The 20243-nt window shown below is 47.1% G+C and overlaps 1 protein-coding gene across 1 annotated transcript; it reads left to right on the forward strand.

Moving 5' to 3' along the window:
• The first annotated feature begins 14674 nt into the window (after positions 1-14674).
• LOC144700313 (uncharacterized) lies at positions 14675-18078 on the forward strand. Its single transcript, XM_078571815.1, has 3 exons — positions 14675-14779; positions 16756-17476; positions 17786-18078. The coding sequence occupies exons 1-3, from the start codon at positions 14675-14677 to the stop codon at positions 18076-18078; spliced, it is 1119 nt and encodes a 372-aa protein (XP_078427941.1).
• Positions 18079-20243: the final 2165 nt, after the last annotated feature.

A 20243-nucleotide genomic window follows, 5' to 3' on the forward strand; every position in this document is an offset into this window, starting at 1 on the left:
TGCTCTCGCTCATCAGACTCGAGTGGGGGCATGCTCATCGCCAAGCCGCTAGGGAAATTAGGATCCCTTGGAGGAGAGTCATTACATGCTCAAGTAAATGAATCCACCTCGAAATATTACACCAGGTAGCCTGTTGGTGCACACTATCGGGATCTTCTAGCGGAAGATCATAAATCTTAGGATCATACTCATGATCCTCCTTGTAATGTTCATCATCTACGACGGACCATAACTGGCCATGTGTGAAAATCATCCTATATCTAGAAAACTTTTAATATAGGGTTTTCTATCTACGATGTTGAAAACACTTTCTGCTCTTGATCATCAGACCCATGTGGGGGCGTGCTTGTCGGTGGCCTGCTAGAGGAATTAGGAATCCTCAGAGGAGAGTCGCTACTTGCTCAAGTAAATGACTTCACCTCAGCAATATTAGGCCAGGTGGCCTGTTGGTGCGCACTATCGGGATCCTCCAGCGGAATATCAAAAAGATTAGGATCATACTTGTGATCCCCATCTTAATGTTCATCATTTACAACGAACCATAACTGGTCGTGTATTTAAACATCCTGTATCCAGACAAATTGTAATATAGGATTTTCTATCTACGCTGTTGAAATGATGAGTTATTAGTATGCACATGCTTCTGAATTAAATGTTATGCAATGTGTGCAATCAAGTGCAAAAATGAGAAAATTTGACTGACGGTGCTAAGCGTAGAGTTTAGCATGATCGGCTATGATACCAATGTATTGTAACATGAAGTAGCGAGATCAAACGGCTCATGTCACACCACAGAAGGCAAGTGGTAGTGCATGACGCGATGTGAATAAATTATGTGTTTGTTTGAGAATCAATAAGAGATACGATGAATAACGTACTGACGTAAGAGATAGTGCATGCAAATGAGATGAAGGTCTTGGCACGAACAAGCTCCAAATAACCCTGATGGTTGACTCGAAGGCCGACGATATGGGGGGAAATTGCTCTCTTTGAGCAATTCAACCATCCCTGAGAGTGACGTACACCCGACTTCGAAGAATAAAATCTCTAACTCAATTTTTTATGGCTAACCTATGACACAAAAAAGACTCTCAGTATTGGAACAGTCGAGGACAGCCATAAGGGGCATAATAATAGAGAAAAGAGGGGGGTAGAGGATGTGACCTGTGGGCTGGAGTCTGGACGTTCAGGCAAATCGTAAGCGTCGTACGTATGCAAGGCAAGTCCCAGGCGAGAAAAAGGGGATATGGATGATGCTATAGATGACTATACACTAGTGCAGCGATGACTGTAGATAGCACCTCAGAAGGTCAATATATAGCGTAACAACAATTGTGAGGAGGGGGCAGCTTGGCTGTACTCTGTGCTACAAGGATCGTGGTCACGAGCGGTTGCCTTAGGGATGCACACTGGATTGTTGGCTGCGGCTTCGGTGGGTAGTGTAGTGGGCGGTCACAATTGCAAGTATGGCAATACGTGCAGGGCAGGCACAAAATCAATGATTGTGGCTGACAGTGCTACGAATGACCACATGTAAGGGGCACAGCGTAGCGTGGGACCACATGCGGTGGCGTAGTGGCTGCAGTGGGCATAGCATTGGGCTGCGTTGGGCAACACTGGTCGAAGATTTGGCCGGAGCTAGGGAACTGAGGGCCTCGCCCATAAAGTTCAGGGGCCGCGATTGAAGTACGCTGGGGTTGCTAGTGTCGTGCAACGTGGTGGGAGGAAGACCACAACGACACTATGGGGGACGATTAGATATGAGCCGACGCTGCAACTGACTAGAGCTTGGATGCAGGGCCTCAGGATCATACATTCATCTCCCACCCCCTTATATTGTTGTGGGTGGGGGGAGGGTGTGGTTGCCCTAATGGGCACCTTAGGGGAGAGATGCAAACAAGGATTCTCCCTTAAGGACTGAACAAAACAAAAACAAACTACTGTAAACAAACGAACATGGGACGCCCTTGCACGAGGGACGGGGCCTCCATAAAGTCAAATAAAATGACATGTGTGACAAATAAACTATTTGAGGAGGCAATTGTAAAACCTGATATCGTAAGTATGGGTTCTTTATGTTGACTTGGGCTCCGCGATCCGGCTGTTGACGAGTCAGGTATTGATCTTCTTGATGGTCCTCCAATAGAATATATGTCACAAGAATATAAAGGGAAGTTGAATTTAGCTGAAAAGTAGTGAATGGACTCAAAGATGTCGTGATAAGAATAGACAATATGCTGATGCTAACTTAGTGTTTCTATGTCCCAGTCATTGATGACAACCTCTTTATAGCAAAGAGCTAATTTTAAAGTCTTGGGCATGTAATGGTGAAGAAATGACACACAGCCAGAGACTCAAGGGGATAGAGTGACATGTTCAAGAAGGAGAATGTGGTCAATGAGGCGGGAGGAACTCAAGTGATTAATGGCATAAATGGAGGTGCCAAGAAAAGCGTACCTTGGTTAATGCGGAATCCATACTTCAAACATACTGTGAATCCTATCTGACTTATGGGAATGTTTCCACTCAACATGACCATTCTGCTGCAATGTTTGGGGGCACATGTGTTTTTAAATCTTTCTAAATATGCACAAATGATGCTTTAGATATCTAAGAACATACTCTCATACTTGTGTCAAAAACTTCAAAGTAAGATTCTATTGTGTCAAATTTTATTGGAGATTTCAATAAATAGATAAAACTATACCAATACAATACTTTAAAAGGTACACCCACGTGGTAGGAATAGTCATTAACAAATATAATGTACTAGCCAAAAAACCCCAAATGGTTAAAAATAGCATAACTCATTGTTAAAACCTGAAAAAATTAAAACTTGGGGCAACTCCAAATGGTTAAAACATGAGATAACTCCCACTTACTATGTAGATAATCAAAAAAGTTTCATACTTGGTAGCTAGACAATAACAATTTAAGAGAGGGAGAGTTTTTTTCATCCGATATGATTGATAATAAAAAATAATAATAATAATGATCCACTGAATAAAATACTGGATTTACCCTAACTGTCTATGTGAGGGAAGAGTACTACAATCCTAATCAGAGTAACCGCCACACACAATGAAAATAGTATTTTTAGAACCATGATCTTGCCATCCTCCAATCCTGAAAACTAAAGTGACAAGGATAAAAAATATAGAGCAGAATAAATTATGCTAATAGAATTAATGGGTAAAATATTAATGGGAGAGTATATAACCCTGATGCCTTTGAGGAAGGAAAAAAAAGGATGACAGAGGGTCAAGACCTTAACATGAGGAAGGAAGGAGTTGATGTCATATACTTTCTGTAAGATAGGTACAACCTTGAAAAATTGAAATATGATAGTCCAGAATTTTCATAAAATTTTCACTAGACTTTGGTAATTAAAGGCTGAATCAATAACAAGCAGCTAGCGAGACAGTAAAGCGTAATTAAATTATATTTTAATCTATTTTTAGCAAATTTTATATTTTTTTGAACTTTATGTATTTTCAATAGAGCAAATAAACTAAATTATGGGAATTTAGCTAAACAATTGTCAATAAATGAATGGATATTGATCTTGTTTATAGTTTGAATAACATAAGATGTGTTTTATGTCTCCTTTCGGTATTTTTATGGGCAATAAATAAACTGAGGAGAAAGAGAACTTTAGGCCACAGTTCAATCAATGAAATTGCGGCAGGAAATGTTGTAACTTTTGCTGTAGGACGAATGTTTTGGTGCCGTTTGATGCATTGGAAAGCATGAAATCTTGGGCATTCTCTAGAATGCTTTCCTGGACAAAATAGTAAAATCTTCAAATGAAACATTCAGGAGATTACACAAACCTCGTCATCACTTCCCCGAAGGGCCAAGTGATGATGTTTCTCCAAGAATATTGATTATCCTTAAATTCTCTCTCTTACACTCTTTTAGAACAATAATAGATCAATGAAATCTTAAGCGTACATTTCCAGAAACAAGTTGGGAGCAGAAATCCAAGGTAAGATACATATATAGGATCGAAGAGATCGAATAGAAGTGCCCTAACTCTCCTATACATTCGATTTGTTGAAACGGTTTGGAGGGCTGGGGTAACTTGATTTCTAGTGCATATCCAATTCTATCGCTCCCAGATTTGAAAAGAGGCATCTCAAATTTAAATTGTGGTTTATATCTACAATTATTTCCTTTAGTTGATCCTGTCCTTAAGGAGGTTTGAATGGGCTTCTATAGTGGGCTCCTTGTGTATTGGGTCGCTTCTTATCACCTATCAGATGGCATAAGTTTATCCTTTCTTCTCATTTGTATCTCAGATTTACCATAGTATTTGTCTTAGTCCAATGCTTCAAATAAAACTCCAAGAAGACATGAGAAATCCACTTAGCTCTACTGAGTCAAGTGGAGTAGTCTCAGAACTCAATTAACTATATTAAAAAACAGCTTAGGAAATAAATCATCAAATTCTCATTTTATTCATTAATGGTCAATAATGCTGGTAAAAAAGTAAAAGTATGTGTTAGAAAAAAACTACAATAGCATAAGCTTAATGATTTAATTTAATGTCATCAATATGTTATGTGAATCAGCCAAACAATTGAAGTAAGAGCTAATGGATTGAGTACTTGGAATTAGGCTTAAGGCCTTTGTTTAAATTAAGAACAGCAAGGATGCAATGTGATGGCGCACGCCATCTGAGATCGTTGACAACGTCATCCACGTCGCCCGCCACCGTCGTCAAAGATCGGGTGAAATCACTCAATTTATCGTGTTTTGTTTTTTGTCGTTATTTCTCATATTTTAAGTTTGCTCGTCTCATCGTGTGTTTTCTTCGCGTTCAAGACACGTCCCGTACATCCTTCATCATCGTCACGGGGACGGAACCTTAGTCATTTTTGGATTCCCTTCCCTTATGCCCTTCTCCCTTGTCTCTCTTCTTTCTTTTATTTTTAATTTCCCCTTCGTTCTATTTTGTAATGAGGGGGCCATTTTATAAGGCCCCTTTAATGGACCCTTCTTCCCCCCCTTTGTAAGGGAAGAGGGGGCGCCCTAGGTGCTCAGACCAGGAAGAAGAAGTTTAGCATCGTAGTTTTTTTCTCTAGTCTCCCTCCCTTGCTTAAAGAAGAAGCAAGAGGGAAGAGGAGTTGAGGGGAAAGAAAGCTGTGAAGAGGAAGGAGAACAAGGGCGTCTCGCCCCAGTCATCCCCCCGTTCTCCCATGCCGTCAAAGGCTCTGAGGAGAAAGATCGATGTTTGCATCTCAGGCGATTCCCCAGTGGGTCACCTTCGCCTGTGAAGAGTGCAACGCATCCGGCGCACTAGCCCTGCCTCAGATTCGATTGAATAAGCATACCTGAAAGAAAATGGTACAGCCTGTTTTACGACCATGTTCGGGTGACTTCTTGGGTCCCGACGCATCGTGAATGGGAAACCGGCTGAACCAGGGCATTTGTGGATCTCCTTAAGCGTGCCAACGTAGGGGTCAGTCAACTAACCACCCCCCATGCATTGGACGCGTTCCACGGTGGGAATCAGTCTCTCGACCCCGCCGCACGCGTAATTCTGGCAGAACATAAAAAAGCAATACGGCATTGGTCAAGCCAGCCGCATGCGGATGCCCCGCCAACGAGCGACGGGTAAGCCTGATCAACCGAGGGCTATGGGACATTGGCGGTTCTGCTCTCCGGGCAGATTTGACCATGCCTGATCTAGTCTCTCTCTGAGTTTAACAAATCGGGACAAAGGAGGTATGTCACCGCTAGGTCCCTAATGAAAGACACACCATCGTTTGCTTTGCATCGGGTCTGGCAAACAACTGACGACCCCACCAAGTGCGCTCACCATGTGTTTGATGAGGACTCGACGGAGACAAGACTGTCTCCCCTTTGCTGAGCCTTCAAGCCTAGGCTGGCGTAGCCCACGCTTAAGCTAACCACAACCCCTAGGCCACATCGCGCCCATCTCCGGGATGCATTTGCGGAGTTGGGACGTGATCCTGACCCGACCAGCCACCGGCCACCGGCCACTCTTGCCACATCTTCTCCTCTGACCTTTACAAGTAGCTCCGACATCATCGATTGCTTGTCGAGCCGCCGTTCGCTCTCCGACATCTCTCCGCTCCATCCGATTCAAATCGCAATTGACGTCAATGAAATTTGGCATTACGAGCCACGCCGACAAGGTACACCATCCTCTCCGGACGCTCATTTAGTTACTGTTTGCATGATATTCTTGTCTTGACTCCATCGCGCTCGGGCTAGGTAGGTGAGAGAGACAAATAGAGAGAAAACTAAGATTATGTGAGTGTCTTACGCTGTACGGATGAGTATGTCCATTACGTGCGACCCCTGCGGATAAAATCCGTTCGGCTGTAGATGCATTCGTGGCTCCAACGAGGTTCGAGAGGCCACAGTCGCCGTCACGCGGTGACCCAATCCAAGCTTGGAGTTCGACACCTCCTGTGAGTTAGAGCTTGCACGTACAACACGTAGGACATTCATTTTGCGCATCGAAGTTACATCAACCCATTAGGGTTACTTGTCGGATGACGGCACCATCGACGTTCGATACCATTATCCTTTATCGGCACCAAACCATCATATTCAGTGTCAAACAGATGGTGTCCCCAATGACGTCTGATATCAAATTGGTATCAGAGCCAGGCTGTGGACTCTCATAGCATGTCTGCGATTCCGCATAGCCATCATTTCTACATCGCATCATCTTTTCAAAAATCATATAGGTACCCTAGGAGGACATGGCCATCGAGATGCGATCGAGCAAGAGGGCGCAACCAGGACGTTCGACCTCCCCGCGACACATCAAATCGTTGCTTGACAAAAGAGGCCATCGTACTTCCCTATCAGAACACTGTCCCACGACGCCCGTAGGCTTCCCATCACAACCGCTTATGAAGCCCACACAGACCGCACTCGCCGAGGGGAGTGCCCCTGGACCATTCGATCCACGTGAGCGCACCCGTGCATGTCATGGAGATTGGTGGTCCCCACATACCTCTCCGCGATCATTAGGTGTCTTGCCACCTAGTGACAGCGAGGATAGGATGATGATGAGTCGTCGCCCGCATGGGAAAGTCCCATCAACGATGCTTCACCCTGACCCGCCTCCGCACGCAGCCGACGAGCAGGACGTGCACGAGGAAGACCGCGCCGACAACACCGACCCCGGGAGGACCTGTCCGAGGAGCGAGGGGCGTATCTCCGCACCATGCCCGCCTTTGCCGAGCACGTCGAGAAGTTGCTTGCATGCCCACTAACTTCAGTACCAGACACCATACCGATGCTTGTGGCTCCTCAGCATGCCCGCGACCCACCGCGGGTCTCGTGACACTCGGATCGTCCGAGGAGTCCTTATGGCGATGACGAGTACGAGGAGTACGCTTGGAGGCCAGGTGAGGAGCTTCAAGATTAGTGCCCCACCCGACCCACCGGACGTTCGTGCTTGGGATAGACTCCGCCTGTGGGTACGAGTCTGACTTATTGGTCCGCCATTTGACTAAAGACCCCATGCCGACCTACCGGCTCACCGAGACTACTACGTCCGGCACGATGATCATGGTTATGTCGCCAACCTACCGGCCTGTCAAGGCGAACACATCCGCCACCATGATAGAGGGTACGAGGCTAATATACCAGCCCGCCGAGACGACTATGCCAGGCACGACGATCGTGGTTACCCGGCCAATCTATCGGCCTGGCGTGACAAACTTGTCTAGTCCCATGATCGTGAACACGAGGCCGACCTATCGGGCCGCCGAGATGACTATATTTGACTATGTCACGGTCAAGGATATGGGGCCGACTGACCGACCCGCTAGAACGAATACGTCTGGCGCTATGATCGTGAGTACGATGCCGACTTACCAGCCTGCCATGATGACCACGTCTGGCCCCATGATCGCAGGCACAACGACGATCCACCGGCCCGGCGTGATGACTACATCGGGCCCCACCTCCGACAGTACGAGGAACCTGACGAGGTTCCCCAGTACCCCCCACGCATGATGCATGACAACCGTGCCCCGCACGACGGTCATCCCTGACACTAGGACGGCCACGATTGCGAGCCGACCTCACCTCGACAATGCGTCGACTCGCAACACGAGGACCACCTAGTGCCCGATTGGCACCCCGACGAAGACGAATGCCAATGAGAGGAGCATCGCGCTCAGATCGAGAAGAGCGTGCGTGCCAACATCGTCGTCTTTAAGGGGTCGAGAAAACCCAAGAAGTTCATCAACTGGGAGTCGAACATGAACTCCCACTTTTGGTGGTATTGTAGGGACGATGACTTGTGCGTCGAATATGTGAAGATGAGACTTGGCGGACAGGCCAAGATCTTTTAGGAGAACGAGCGTGTCGGCGCTGAGCGACGAGGATGGCCCATCACATCCTGGGTAGAAATGGCATTGAAGTTGAGAAGTAAGTATGTGCCGCGACAATACAAGATGTTATTGTTCCTCACATGGCTTGACCTTACGTAAGGTCGACTCACGATGACGGAATACATCGAGGCATTCAAGGAGTGTCGGATGCGGTGTTGATTTGTGGAGGACTCGCAAGTTATCATTGCCCTATTTGCCCACGGGCTTCAACCGACCCTACACAGCAAGGTTATTAAGTGAAACTCTGCCGAGGTTGATGAAGCCTACCACTTGATGGAGCACATGGAGCATCCATGCGAAGAAGCCACCACGTAGGCCACTCACACCGCGCCTCGATCCACCCCCGCTCGCACCGCACCACCCGCTACTGTTCGTGCTTCCCAGAACACGAGGGGGCAAGGAATCGCCCCCCCCAACCTCCGTAGGTTCTACCCCACATGCTCGGGCCGTCACGAGCGACACTCCGGCCTGCAGCACCTACATCAGTCAAGCACCACTTACGTCCTTCAAGTGCCAAGGGAAAGGGCACTGAGCTAGCCAATGTCCATCATCAGCTCTCCTGATCGATACGGGAGAGGTCGAGCAGGACCCAAAGGGAGAATTGGATCCGCAACCCAATGAGGACTATCTTGCAGACGACGAGATCGCGAACCGATGCGAGTCGCTCAACCCCGGGGTTTGGTACATCCAGATAGTGAATGCCGGTACAACTCCGACATCCACTCTGTGCCCTAGCGCTTGGCGACTCGCTAGCATCGTCGTCGACTGCCCGAGCTCTAGAGGGACGATCGTCCCACCTAACGATATCTCGCAGGTTGATCTGACGCCTGTCCCGCAACGGACAGCGCCGATGGTCGACACAACGCTACGAACATCGGTCTTCACACATTTGTAAATATCGATGACAAAGCATGTAGGTTGACGATGGATAGTGGTAGTTGCATCAATGCCATTTTGTACGCGATGGTCACCCGACAAGAGTTGGAGACCATGCCTCATCCTATGCTATTTGATGTGTTATGAGTTGACGTTTCGTCACTACCGGTGAAGCGACAATGCCACCTCCGGTTGAACATGGGAACGCACGATGAGACCGTCCTGTGTGATGTCCTTCCTATGAAAGTAGGAAGTATCATCTTGGGTCGTCCCTCAATCTATGATCATGATGTCTCCATAGCCGGCAGAGTGAACACGTGTTCATTTCTACACAAGGGACAATGGGTCACGTGGTACCCTTACATTATGAAGCCAGTAGCGAAGAGTACCCCGACCAAGACGGTCGGGCTAATGATCGTCTGCAATACCGTGCCCCCTCGTGAGCCAAGATACAAAGACGATGATGCGTTATCTTGCCTGACCAACCGCATCGCCCGCCGGACAGCTCGCGCACGACGCATAGTGCTGCCCGAGCCATTCATTCAGCTACCAGAGTCGCTCACACCAGTTGTCCGACCAGTCGCATCGCCAGCCCAAGCGCCCGAGCCACTGGCCCGGAGTAGACACGTAGCGTTTGATAGAAATATATGTGGCCGGCAAGCCAATCACACATTTCACATCTTGTTCCATGTACATTAATAGAACATATTCATTATAGTGTACGTCTTATGCATATAATGAAGTCCATGAGTACATGATCGGACTTAGTGAATTATGATGAGATTGTATTACGGAGATCACTAGTCTTTAAGCATATGTTCTAAACATTCCTATTCGAAGGATACGCGAGATGGACATCGAAGTATCCGGATAGAATAGCACTATCTAGCCTCACTCATATGATGAGTATGGCTGGTCCCGTAGCCATTAGTGTGGCGACACTAAGGATACACAGTGTGTGCTCTTTAGTGGAAAGAGTTCACTGAATTGATCCGTACGAATCCCTCAATGGTATTATACCAAATTGTCAGTCAGGTTGATTCACGTCACGGTTGTGTAAGTTGTCTTTAGACCTGAGACACCAAAGACGTCTTGTGGCCGGACGGTTGTACTTTGTCTATGGCCAACGAGTCTTTATTCATGGGATTCTAAACGGTCTTAGTTCGGGTGCATCAAGAAGTACACGACGGCGATTGAGTTGTAAATATGGAATCGTCCACCCTCGGCATAAGAGGTGACAGCTCAAGGAAGACGATGCAATGAAGTCCTTGGCCAAGGCAGTGAAATATCAGAGAAGAGTTCTCCGATGATTTTGAAATGCATCAGTACTAACTCGGATGATCGATTAGGGTTTGACACTTGACCATACCCTAAGTTGTCCAAGGAGCGTAAAGTGGATGAGGGATTATACATACACGGTAACCGATGATGAACAGGTTCCATGAGTGAGTTGATACACACTCTGTTGTATCTTCTAGGACACGAGGTGTAGCTTGGCACCCCACGTGACGGAGTCTCGACCTATCGATTGGGTTAAATCGATCCAATGTTAATTCATCTATATGATGATATAGTTAATCAATTTGGAAGGCCAATAAAGGTTATTTGGCTGCCGGAGTCGTTAACTACACTGATACATGGGCATAGAGGGTCACACGCAAATGGTCTTTTGGATGTTAGAAGATATACTTAAGCTTTGAGGGTTTTTATGAAAAATACCCACTTAGTATAAATAGGCAAAGGCCCTGAACGAAATTCACCCAGGCCAAAATTGTTCACGGGCCTTTCCCCTTCTTCTGCACTCTCCCCACACCCCCTCTCCATTACTGACGTGATCGGGACGACATAACTACGCCGACGGAGATAGAATAGGGCTCGTCAACGAAAAAGAGGAGATCTGATGTGCCGATGACCGCGTGGACACGTCTAGAGGCTGCACACTTGAGCAGCTCGAGTCGTCTTGCTCTGGGATTGAAGAAATCACGAATGAGATTTGTGCAAAGGTACTTCGTTTTAATGGTTTTTGTCGATGTCGTTCGATTTGCAAACGTCTCCCGCTGCGCATCGTTTTGTTCTGTTCATCCAGACCTAGGTCTCTAGAACCCAACAGCGTCCCCACTGACTTTGTCCAAGAGTTTCCTCAACCCGGTGCGGACCGCCCACTCTTCTACATCCAGGATGAAGAGTGGCAAATGTGTTGCGACTGCGCACCATTCGGAAGGAAATGGCCAGCCGGAATTGCCCTACGCCACACGCGGAGCACGCGCTTGTCTTCTTGGAGGCCCGCACCCCCGGGTTGAGCCCACCCGAGATTGCTAACGGCCAAGTTCTTCAACAACTCCATACCCTAGCACCCGTAGAAGGTCCTCCTTATGCATTCACCGAGCATGTTTTGTTGCTGCATCATGATCATCATGCTAAATCTTCATATAGGCATGCAGAGTACAAGAAGGCTGCCGACTCGCAGAGCCGATTCTGACTGTTCGATGTGGGAAACCGAGTGTTGGTGAGAATTTGGTTGGAGAGCTATTCTGGCGGGTAGGCCACAACACTATATGTTCGTAGCGCCGGCCCGTTCTCGACCCTTCGACGAGTAAACGGATACGCCTACCTCACCGAGGTCCCTCCGTCGTGGGGGACCAGCTTCACGTCTAACGTGGCGGGCCTGATCACATACCGAACCCCTTCTCTCCCCTCTACCATGGCCTTTCTAAGCCCCATCAGTGTGAACAAGTTTGCCGCGACCACATTCCGGTGTTCTCTCCCGATTGGCATGAGTCACTCGATCATATATTGCTTGAGGTAATTAATGATGCAGAGGACAGGGTATCGCGAAGGCTCCTATGTGCAGATGCGGATGACCTGATCACCACGGAGCGTAACCTCCGCCAACGGCGACTAGGCCCTCGCTAGATGCCCTCGTCGGCTACCCCAAATTGATGGAGCTGAGTTCTTCCAACGCCGAGATGATTGATGGCACACGCCATCGAAGATTGCCGACGACGTCATCTGCACCGCCTACCGCTGTCGTTGAAGCTTGGATGAAATTGCTTACTTATCGCCTTTTGTTTTCATTGCTCTCTCTCGTGTTTTATGTTTTCCATCTCGTTGTTGTGTTTTGGTCGTGTTCGCGATGCGTCCGTACGCCCTTCGTTGTCGTCATGGGGAGGGGTCCTTGGCCATTTTGGATCCCCTCCCTTGTGCCTTTGGCTTTGTTTTCTTTTACTTTTATTTGTTTGAATTTCCCCATCGTTCTATTTTGTAATGAGGGCGCTAATTTATAAGGGCCCCCTTAATGGACCCTTCTTTCCCCCCTTGCTGACGCACTTAGGAGGCCTAATTCATCTTCTCCCTTTGTAAGGGAAGAGGGGGCGCCCTAGGTGCTCAGACCAGGAAGAAGAAGTTTAGCATCGTAGTTTTTTTCTCGAGTCTCCCTCCCTTGCTTAAAGAAGAAGCAAGAGGGAGGAGGAGTTGAGGGGAAAGAAAGCTGTGAAGAGGAAGGAGAACAAGGGCGTCTCGCCCCAGTCATCCCCCCGTTCTCCCATGCCGTCAAAGGCTTTGAGGAGAAAGATCGATGTTTGCATCTCAGGCGATTCCCCAGTGGGTCACCTTCGCCTGTGAAGAGTGCAACGCATCCGGCGCACTAGCCCTGCCTCAGATTCGATTGAATAAGCATACCTGAAAGAAAATGGTACAGCCTGTTTTACGACCATGTTCGGGTGACTTCTTGGGTCCCGACGCATCGTGAATGGGAAACCGGCTGAACCAGAGCATTTGTGGATCTCCTTAAGCGTGCCAACGTAGGGGTCAGTCAACTAACCACCCCCCATGCAAGGGACGCATTCCACGGTGGGAATCAGTCTCTCAACCCCGCCACATGCGTAATTCTGGGGAACATAAAAAAGCAATAAGGCATTGGTCAAGCCAGCCGCATGCGGATGCCCCGTCAACGAGCGATGGGTAAGCCTGATCACCCGAGGGCTATGGGACATTGGCGATTCTGCTCTCCGGGCAGATTTGACCATGCCTGATCTAGTCTCTCTCTGAGTTTGACAAATCGGGACAAAGGAGGTATGTCACCGCTAGGTCCCTAATGAAAGACACACCATTGTTTGCTTTGTATTGGGTCTGGCAAACAACTGACGACCCCACCAAGTGCGCTCACCATGGTGTTTGATGAGTGACTCGACGGAGACAAGACTGTCTCCCCTTTGCTGAGCCTTCAAGCCTAGGCTGGTGTAGCCCACGCTGAAGCTAACCACAACCCCTAGGCCACACCGCGCCCATCTCCGGGATGCATTTGCGGAGTCGGGACGTGATCCCGACCCGACCAGCCACCGGCCACCGGCCATTCTTGCAACCTCTTCTCCTCCGACCTTTACAAGTAGCTCTGACATTATCGATTGCTCGTCGAGTCACCGTTTGCTCTGTGGCATCTCTCGATCTAGCTGCTCCAAATCGCCACTGATGTCGATGAAATTTGGCATCACGAGCCACGCCGATGAGGTACGCCATCATCTCCCGACGCTCATGATGTAAAACGTTGACGTCCGGGATCGAACGGACCGTATTACACCACTACTAATGACTAGGAATGCACGAGCGGCTAAATGTGACAATGCAGTATTTTATAGATCAACCACAAGCAAATGAATTTCACAATCAAATCTGATGAGTAGCTAGATTGGCGAAGTTTGATTAAGCACAATCGACTTCTCAATGTCCTTTTGGACAAAATTTAAACGCATAAGACAAGAGATAGTATAACTATCCAAATGGTGTCCGACGATCCACTAAGAAGATAATGCACTACCACAGAAATTTATAGCTAATCACTCTCTAGGGTATTGAGATGGGTCTATCAGGCTTCCTATCATTCGAGGCATGGGACAATACGTGACGAATATTGAAAGAAATAACGATCTGCGAAGTCAAAGGGGTAATTCCTATGAACCTGGTTGATAAGTCCAGAGTAATTTGATGATGCTAGGCATCCGGAAGAGTCGGTGTACAGCGCACGGTAAGGAGAGTTCGATCGGCAAAGGTCTGAGGCGCTCCGACTGGGACGAATATACCCCAACGAATGGCTAGCCAAGGCACAAGGTGCAGAGGAGTAGGACACCCGGGTCTCAGGTCACAGAGTCAGCGCACGAGAGTATTCGCATCGGCACAACGCGTGGGGAGGCGGATGCAGGCTTGAACCGTGCGCTGCCTGCGGCGCGCGGAATCGCTGAGCGCGGGGGTGGCGCGGGGGGACGCAGTGCGCAGCCGGACCGTAGTGCGGCGAGCGGGACCGCAGTGCGCGGCGATGGCGCACGGGAACATGATGTGCGGCGAGCGGGGCACGGCGGTGGAGGGCGAGGGCGCCGCGCGGCGGAATGAGGGCGAGGGTGCACGCAAGAGCTCTGGACATGAGCGATGGCGGGGTGAGAAGAGCACCGCTGCGGTGCGATCCCTCCAGCGATGAAGCGTTGGTGAGAGCGACGATTCAAGATTTGCCTTACAATGGCATTCTTGTCTGTTTTCTTGGACTGTAACTGCCTGGGGGAGTCTTTCTTGTGGACAAGAAGACAATCAGGATAGGGGTCTCCACGATGAGAACGTTGTGGTGAGTCTACCACGTATTCCACGATCTAAAGAACTATCGCATGCTAAGGCTAGCCTCTAGGCTACGACTAAAGGGAAGAAACAACAACGATTCTTGAATTTCTCAAATCAACCTGTCCATCCTCTTGGGCATGCCATCCTTATATACGGGCATGGGCATGCCCAATCGGCACAACTTGAGAAAATCGTCTCAACTCGAGCAGTTTTCTCTATAACAAGAAAATTATTTGAACAAGATGGACGAGGCCAAAACGCCCGGTCCAAAATCCAACGGAGAAATTACAACAAAGATACGAAGAAAATAAAATAGAAACATGCGTGCAGCTTTGACTTTACTTCGAATATTTGAACGAGGCGTCGCGAGCGTCAGCTCGAGCAGCTCGGCGTGGCTGTTGGTGATGGTCCGGCTTGCTATCGAGATGGTCCCGCATCAGCTCGTTTAATTACCGTTTGTTGTATATTTTCGTCTCGACTCCACCGCGCTCTGGGTACGTAGGTGAGAGAGACAAATCGAGAGAAAACTACGATCCTGTGAGTGTCTTATGTTGTACGTACGAGTACGTCGCTTACGTGCGACCCCTACAGATAAAACCCGTTCGGCCGTAGACACCTTCGTCGCTCCAACGACGTTCAAGAAGCCACCGTCGCCGTCACCTGGCGACCCCATTTAAGCTTTGAGTTCGATGCCTCCCTCGAGTCAGAGCCTACAAGTACGACACGTAGGACATTCATTTTGCGCATCGTAGTTGCATCGACCCATTAGGGTTACCCGTCGGACGACAACACCATCGACGTTTGATACCATTATCCTTTATTCGCACTGAGCCAACATATTTGGTGTCGACCGGATGACGTCCTTGATGACATCGGACATCACAATGGCAAGGGTTTACCTAAACTAGAGAGATAAGCATAATGAGATAAATAATTGGCATTGGAACTGAGTCCTTAGCAATATCAGCTCATAATTATAAAGTGTGTCTAGTTGCATGAATGATATTGGATTGATTTCAAGGATATTTATTAAAAAATAAAAATACTAAACATGGTAAAACTGTAATTAATTGGAACATTCAAGGTTATAATATATGTTCAATAGGTTACATGGTTCTTTGTTTAGTTTCAAAAATGACATTTATAGTATTAACAAATGAATTCAAATTTCTGATGCCATAAGTTGAAGAAGTATTTGTGCAAACAAAGATTTCCACAACTTTAAGAACGTCAGTTGAAAGGAACACAATCACCACAGATCGTATTACCATATAACAAAATAACAAGTTTTATGCAACTTTTGTAAGAAATTTCCCGCTGATCATATATCCCTATGCGACACTACTCATTTTTTGTTGTTCCATGTTTCAAGACTCCATAGTTACCTTGGATGGCGTAGTTCAAACAATGTACATAATATGAATGAACAAATGATGCCCAGTTAAATGAACATGAAACTTTTAGCAGACAATATTTAGAGGAAAATGTTTCTCGTAGGACTAGAGGCTAAAGATATATTAATTTGACCACATGTGATGTTTTTGAAAGGAGTGATCCTCACCGTTGAATCATCATCTAACGGTTTGTTTTATTTAGGTGCAGGAGTTAAATCGTAGCCCTCGGATCTATCGAGTTATAACGGCATCCATGAAGCCACGATGGAGAAAAGTGGGGCCCGACGGTTACAACTGCTATTTTTACATTTCTGTTTGTTTAAATGCCCGACTTGTGGGCGCTGTTTGCATGAGTGCGTGAACTCGGTGTGTTCCTTCTCTTCTTCTAGTGCTTCTGTTTTTGGTTCTCCTCTTGTCCTTGAGTGCTAGGCGTGCTGCAGATCGTTCCTTGAGAGCCCTTTGTGCTTACAAGTGGTATCAGAGCCTTCTGATTCCAGGGATCTGCCGCAACGCCGAAGCGAGGAGAACCATCAACCCCAGGAGAGAAGACCATGCCTGACGACTGGACGAGGAAGCTCGAGGTCGTAGTACCTACGCCGCTGACACAGCTTTCAGCGACAAACTACCGGCATTGGGCTATGAGAATGGAGGTGCATCTCGACGCCCAGAATCTGTGGGATGTTGTGGCCGGAACCGAGACGAATCGGCAGATAGACAGGTTAGCTCTTTCCGCCATGCTAGCCGTGATTCCAGAAACTTCAGGAGTGCAGCTGGATATCAAGAAAAGTGCTAAGGAGAACTGGGAGATCATCCGATCGTTTCATGTCGGAATTGATCGCCTCGCCCAGTCGAGAGCCCAAGGTTTGCGCCGAGAGTTCGAAAACCTCACCATGAAGAAGGAAGACAAGCTCAGTGATTTCACTGACAAGTTCACAAGGACGGTATTCGAGTTAAGGCAGTGTGGTGATAACATTCGAGACCGAGAAGCCGTCAAGAAGCTGTTTCGTTCGATGCCTCTGAGGTACGACTCTCTTACGCTCACTCTTGAGCAGTTTGGTGATATGGATACCATGTCACTAGTTGAAGCCATTGGATCTCTGAAGATCCATGAGATGCGTCTTGCTGAAAGAGATGCCAGAGAAGAAGAGCAAGCGCTTTTAACCCGAGCTTTGAATCATATGAAGAAGAACAAGCCAGCTGAAGGGCAGTCCTCTCAAGGTCGAGGCCGAGGCAGAGGGAGGGGCAGAGGCAGAGGTCGAGGAAGAAGTAAAAATCACCAAGATGAAGATTAGAAGCAAGATGGAGAGAAGAAACCATTTGAAAAATCAAAGGTGCGGTGTTATAATTGTTAAAACTTTGGCCATTTTGCTGACGAGTGCACTAATGAGAAGAAGCCAAGAGCCCGAGAGGAAGCCGCCAACATCACTATTGAAGAATCAAAGCTGCTCATGGCCTTCACGGAGACTGTCCTGCTGCAAGGTTTTGACGGGCATTCTTCTGAAGATGAAATGTGGTATCTTGATACAGGTGCCAGCTCTCACATGACCTACAAGAAATCATATTTTCAATCTTTGGATGAAGATCACTGTGGAATGGTGAAATTTGGTGATGGATCCTCAATCAAATTTGAGGGCAAAGGTTCTATATATGTCCACTGTTCAGATGGTGCTGAATTAAAGCTGGAAGGAGTACTATACGTACCCGATCTCAGGGCAAACATTCTCAGCCTTGGGAAACTTGATGATGCTGGTTTTAAATCCTCATTAAGCGGAGGTTTCCTCACCATAATTGATGAGGTGGCAGGGTATTTGCGAAGGTGAAGAAGACGAATGGGGGAATGTATACTCTCAAGCTATCTGTATCCGAAATCTGTCAAATTACACAGGAAGAAGAAAAGCAAGTGTGGCTGTGGCATTCACGGCTATGTCATCAAAATTTTCGAAATATAGATGATATGCGCAGAAATAACCTGGTAATTGGCCTACCTCCAATACGATTCCCTAATCAGCTCTGTAGGGATTGTGTTGCTGGAAAATAGACTCAAAAGCCTTTTCCAAGTGCCTCGGAATTTCGAGCCTCAAAGAGATTAGAGCTAGTTCATGGAGATTTGTGTGGGCCAATTCAGCCATCAACATTCGGTGGCAGCAGGTATTTCCTTTTGATTGTTGATGACTTCTCTCGACTAATGTGGGTGGCTTTCCTGAAGGAAAAATCAGAGGCATTCAGTGCTTTTAAACGGTTCAGAAACTTGGCTGAATTAGAAAGTGGAGAAAAAATTAAATGCTTCAGAACAGATCGTGGGGGAGAATTCACCTCTACAGAATTCAAGTGCTTCTGTGATGAAAATGGAATCAAGCGCCAACTTACTGCTCCATACTCACCACAGAAAAATGGAGTTGTGGAGAGATGAAACAGGACAATCATGTCCCTTGTAAGAGCTATGCTGAAGCAGAAGAAACTTCCTCTGGAGTTGTGGGCAGAAGCTGTCAACACCTGTGTTTATGTCCTAAACCGATCATCTACAAAAAGCCACCAAGGTGTGACCTCTTATGAGAAATGGTGTGGGAGAAAACCAAACTTGGAGCATCTTCGAGTGTTTGGTTTAGTGGCTCATGTAAAGAGCACAAAGCAGATGAGCAAGCTTGAGGACAGAAGCAAAAATATGATTTTTATTGGTTATGAGTTGGGCACAAAAGCTTACAAATTTCTTGATCGAGAAAATTTCAAGGTAACTGTAAGCCGAGATGTTATTTTTGAAGAGACTAAGTGTTGGGATTTTGGTCAGCAGGTGAATCAGAATCTTGATTTCACCCCAATCTCATCCAACAGCTTGACATTTGGAGTTCCAGCAACTGAAGAAGACTCAACAGCAGACGAGACTCCTTATGATCAAGTCGACCAAAACCAATCTTCTGATGAAGAAGAGAGACCTGACAGACTGAGATCGATTCAGTCAATCTATGAGGCAACACAAGAAGTTGGTGATGATGAAATTTGCTTCATCTCAGGTGAAGAGCCCTCGACTTTTGCAGCAGCAGTTAAAGACAAAGTGTGGAGGCAAGCAATGCATGAAGAAATTGAGGCAATTGAGAAGAATTCCACATGGGAATTGGTAAAGCCAACTCAGAAATGCAAGCGATTGGTGTAAAGTGGGTGTACAGAGTCAAGAAAAATTCTGAGGGAGAAGTAACAAGATACAAAGCTCGGTTAGTTGCAAAAGGCTACGGCCAGAGAAAAGGAGTTGACTTTGATGAAATTTTCTCACCTGTGGCAAGGCTGGAGTCCATTAGAATCCTTATGGCTCTAGCAGCTCAGTCGTAGTGGCTGTTACATCACCTGAATGTCAAGTCGGCTTTCCTGAATGGTGAACTTAAGGAGGAGATATATGTGGCTCAACCAGAAGGGTTTGTGATTAGAGGCAAAGAAGACTATGTCCTACGGCTAAAAAAGGCTCTATATGGGCTCAAACAGGCACCCAGGGCATGGAACTCAAAACTGGATGAGGCTTTGACCAGGATTGGGTTTAAGAGAAGTGCTAATGACCAGGCTGTGTACATTCCATCAGTAAACCAACACAGACTACTGGTGGGAGTGTACGTAGATGATTTAATCATCACTGGATCAAGTGCTGAAGACATAGAGAAATTTAAACTATCCATGAAGACACAGTTTGACATGACCGATTTCGGCTTGCTCAGCTCCTACCTGGGCATTGAAGTGCTGTAGAAGAAGTCCGAGATCAGATTATCTCAAAGCCTCTATACTCTAAAGATACTTGATGAGTTCAACATGAAAGAGTGTAACTTATCCAAGTCACCCATGGAGCATCGTTTAAAATTAAGTAGAGAAGGAGAAGGGGACGAGGTGGATCCTACCATGTTCAGAAAATTGATCGGGTGTCTGAGGTATCTAACACTCACTCGACCTGATTTAGTTTTTTCTGTAAGTTATCTAAGCAGGTTCATGAACAAACCAAGCTCAACAC

Source organism: Wolffia australiana, chromosome 2 (assembly GCF_029677425.1).
Source record: "Wolffia australiana isolate 7733 chromosome 2, ASM2967742v1".
Classification (NCBI taxonomy): domain Eukaryota; kingdom Viridiplantae; phylum Streptophyta; class Magnoliopsida; order Alismatales; family Araceae; genus Wolffia; species Wolffia australiana.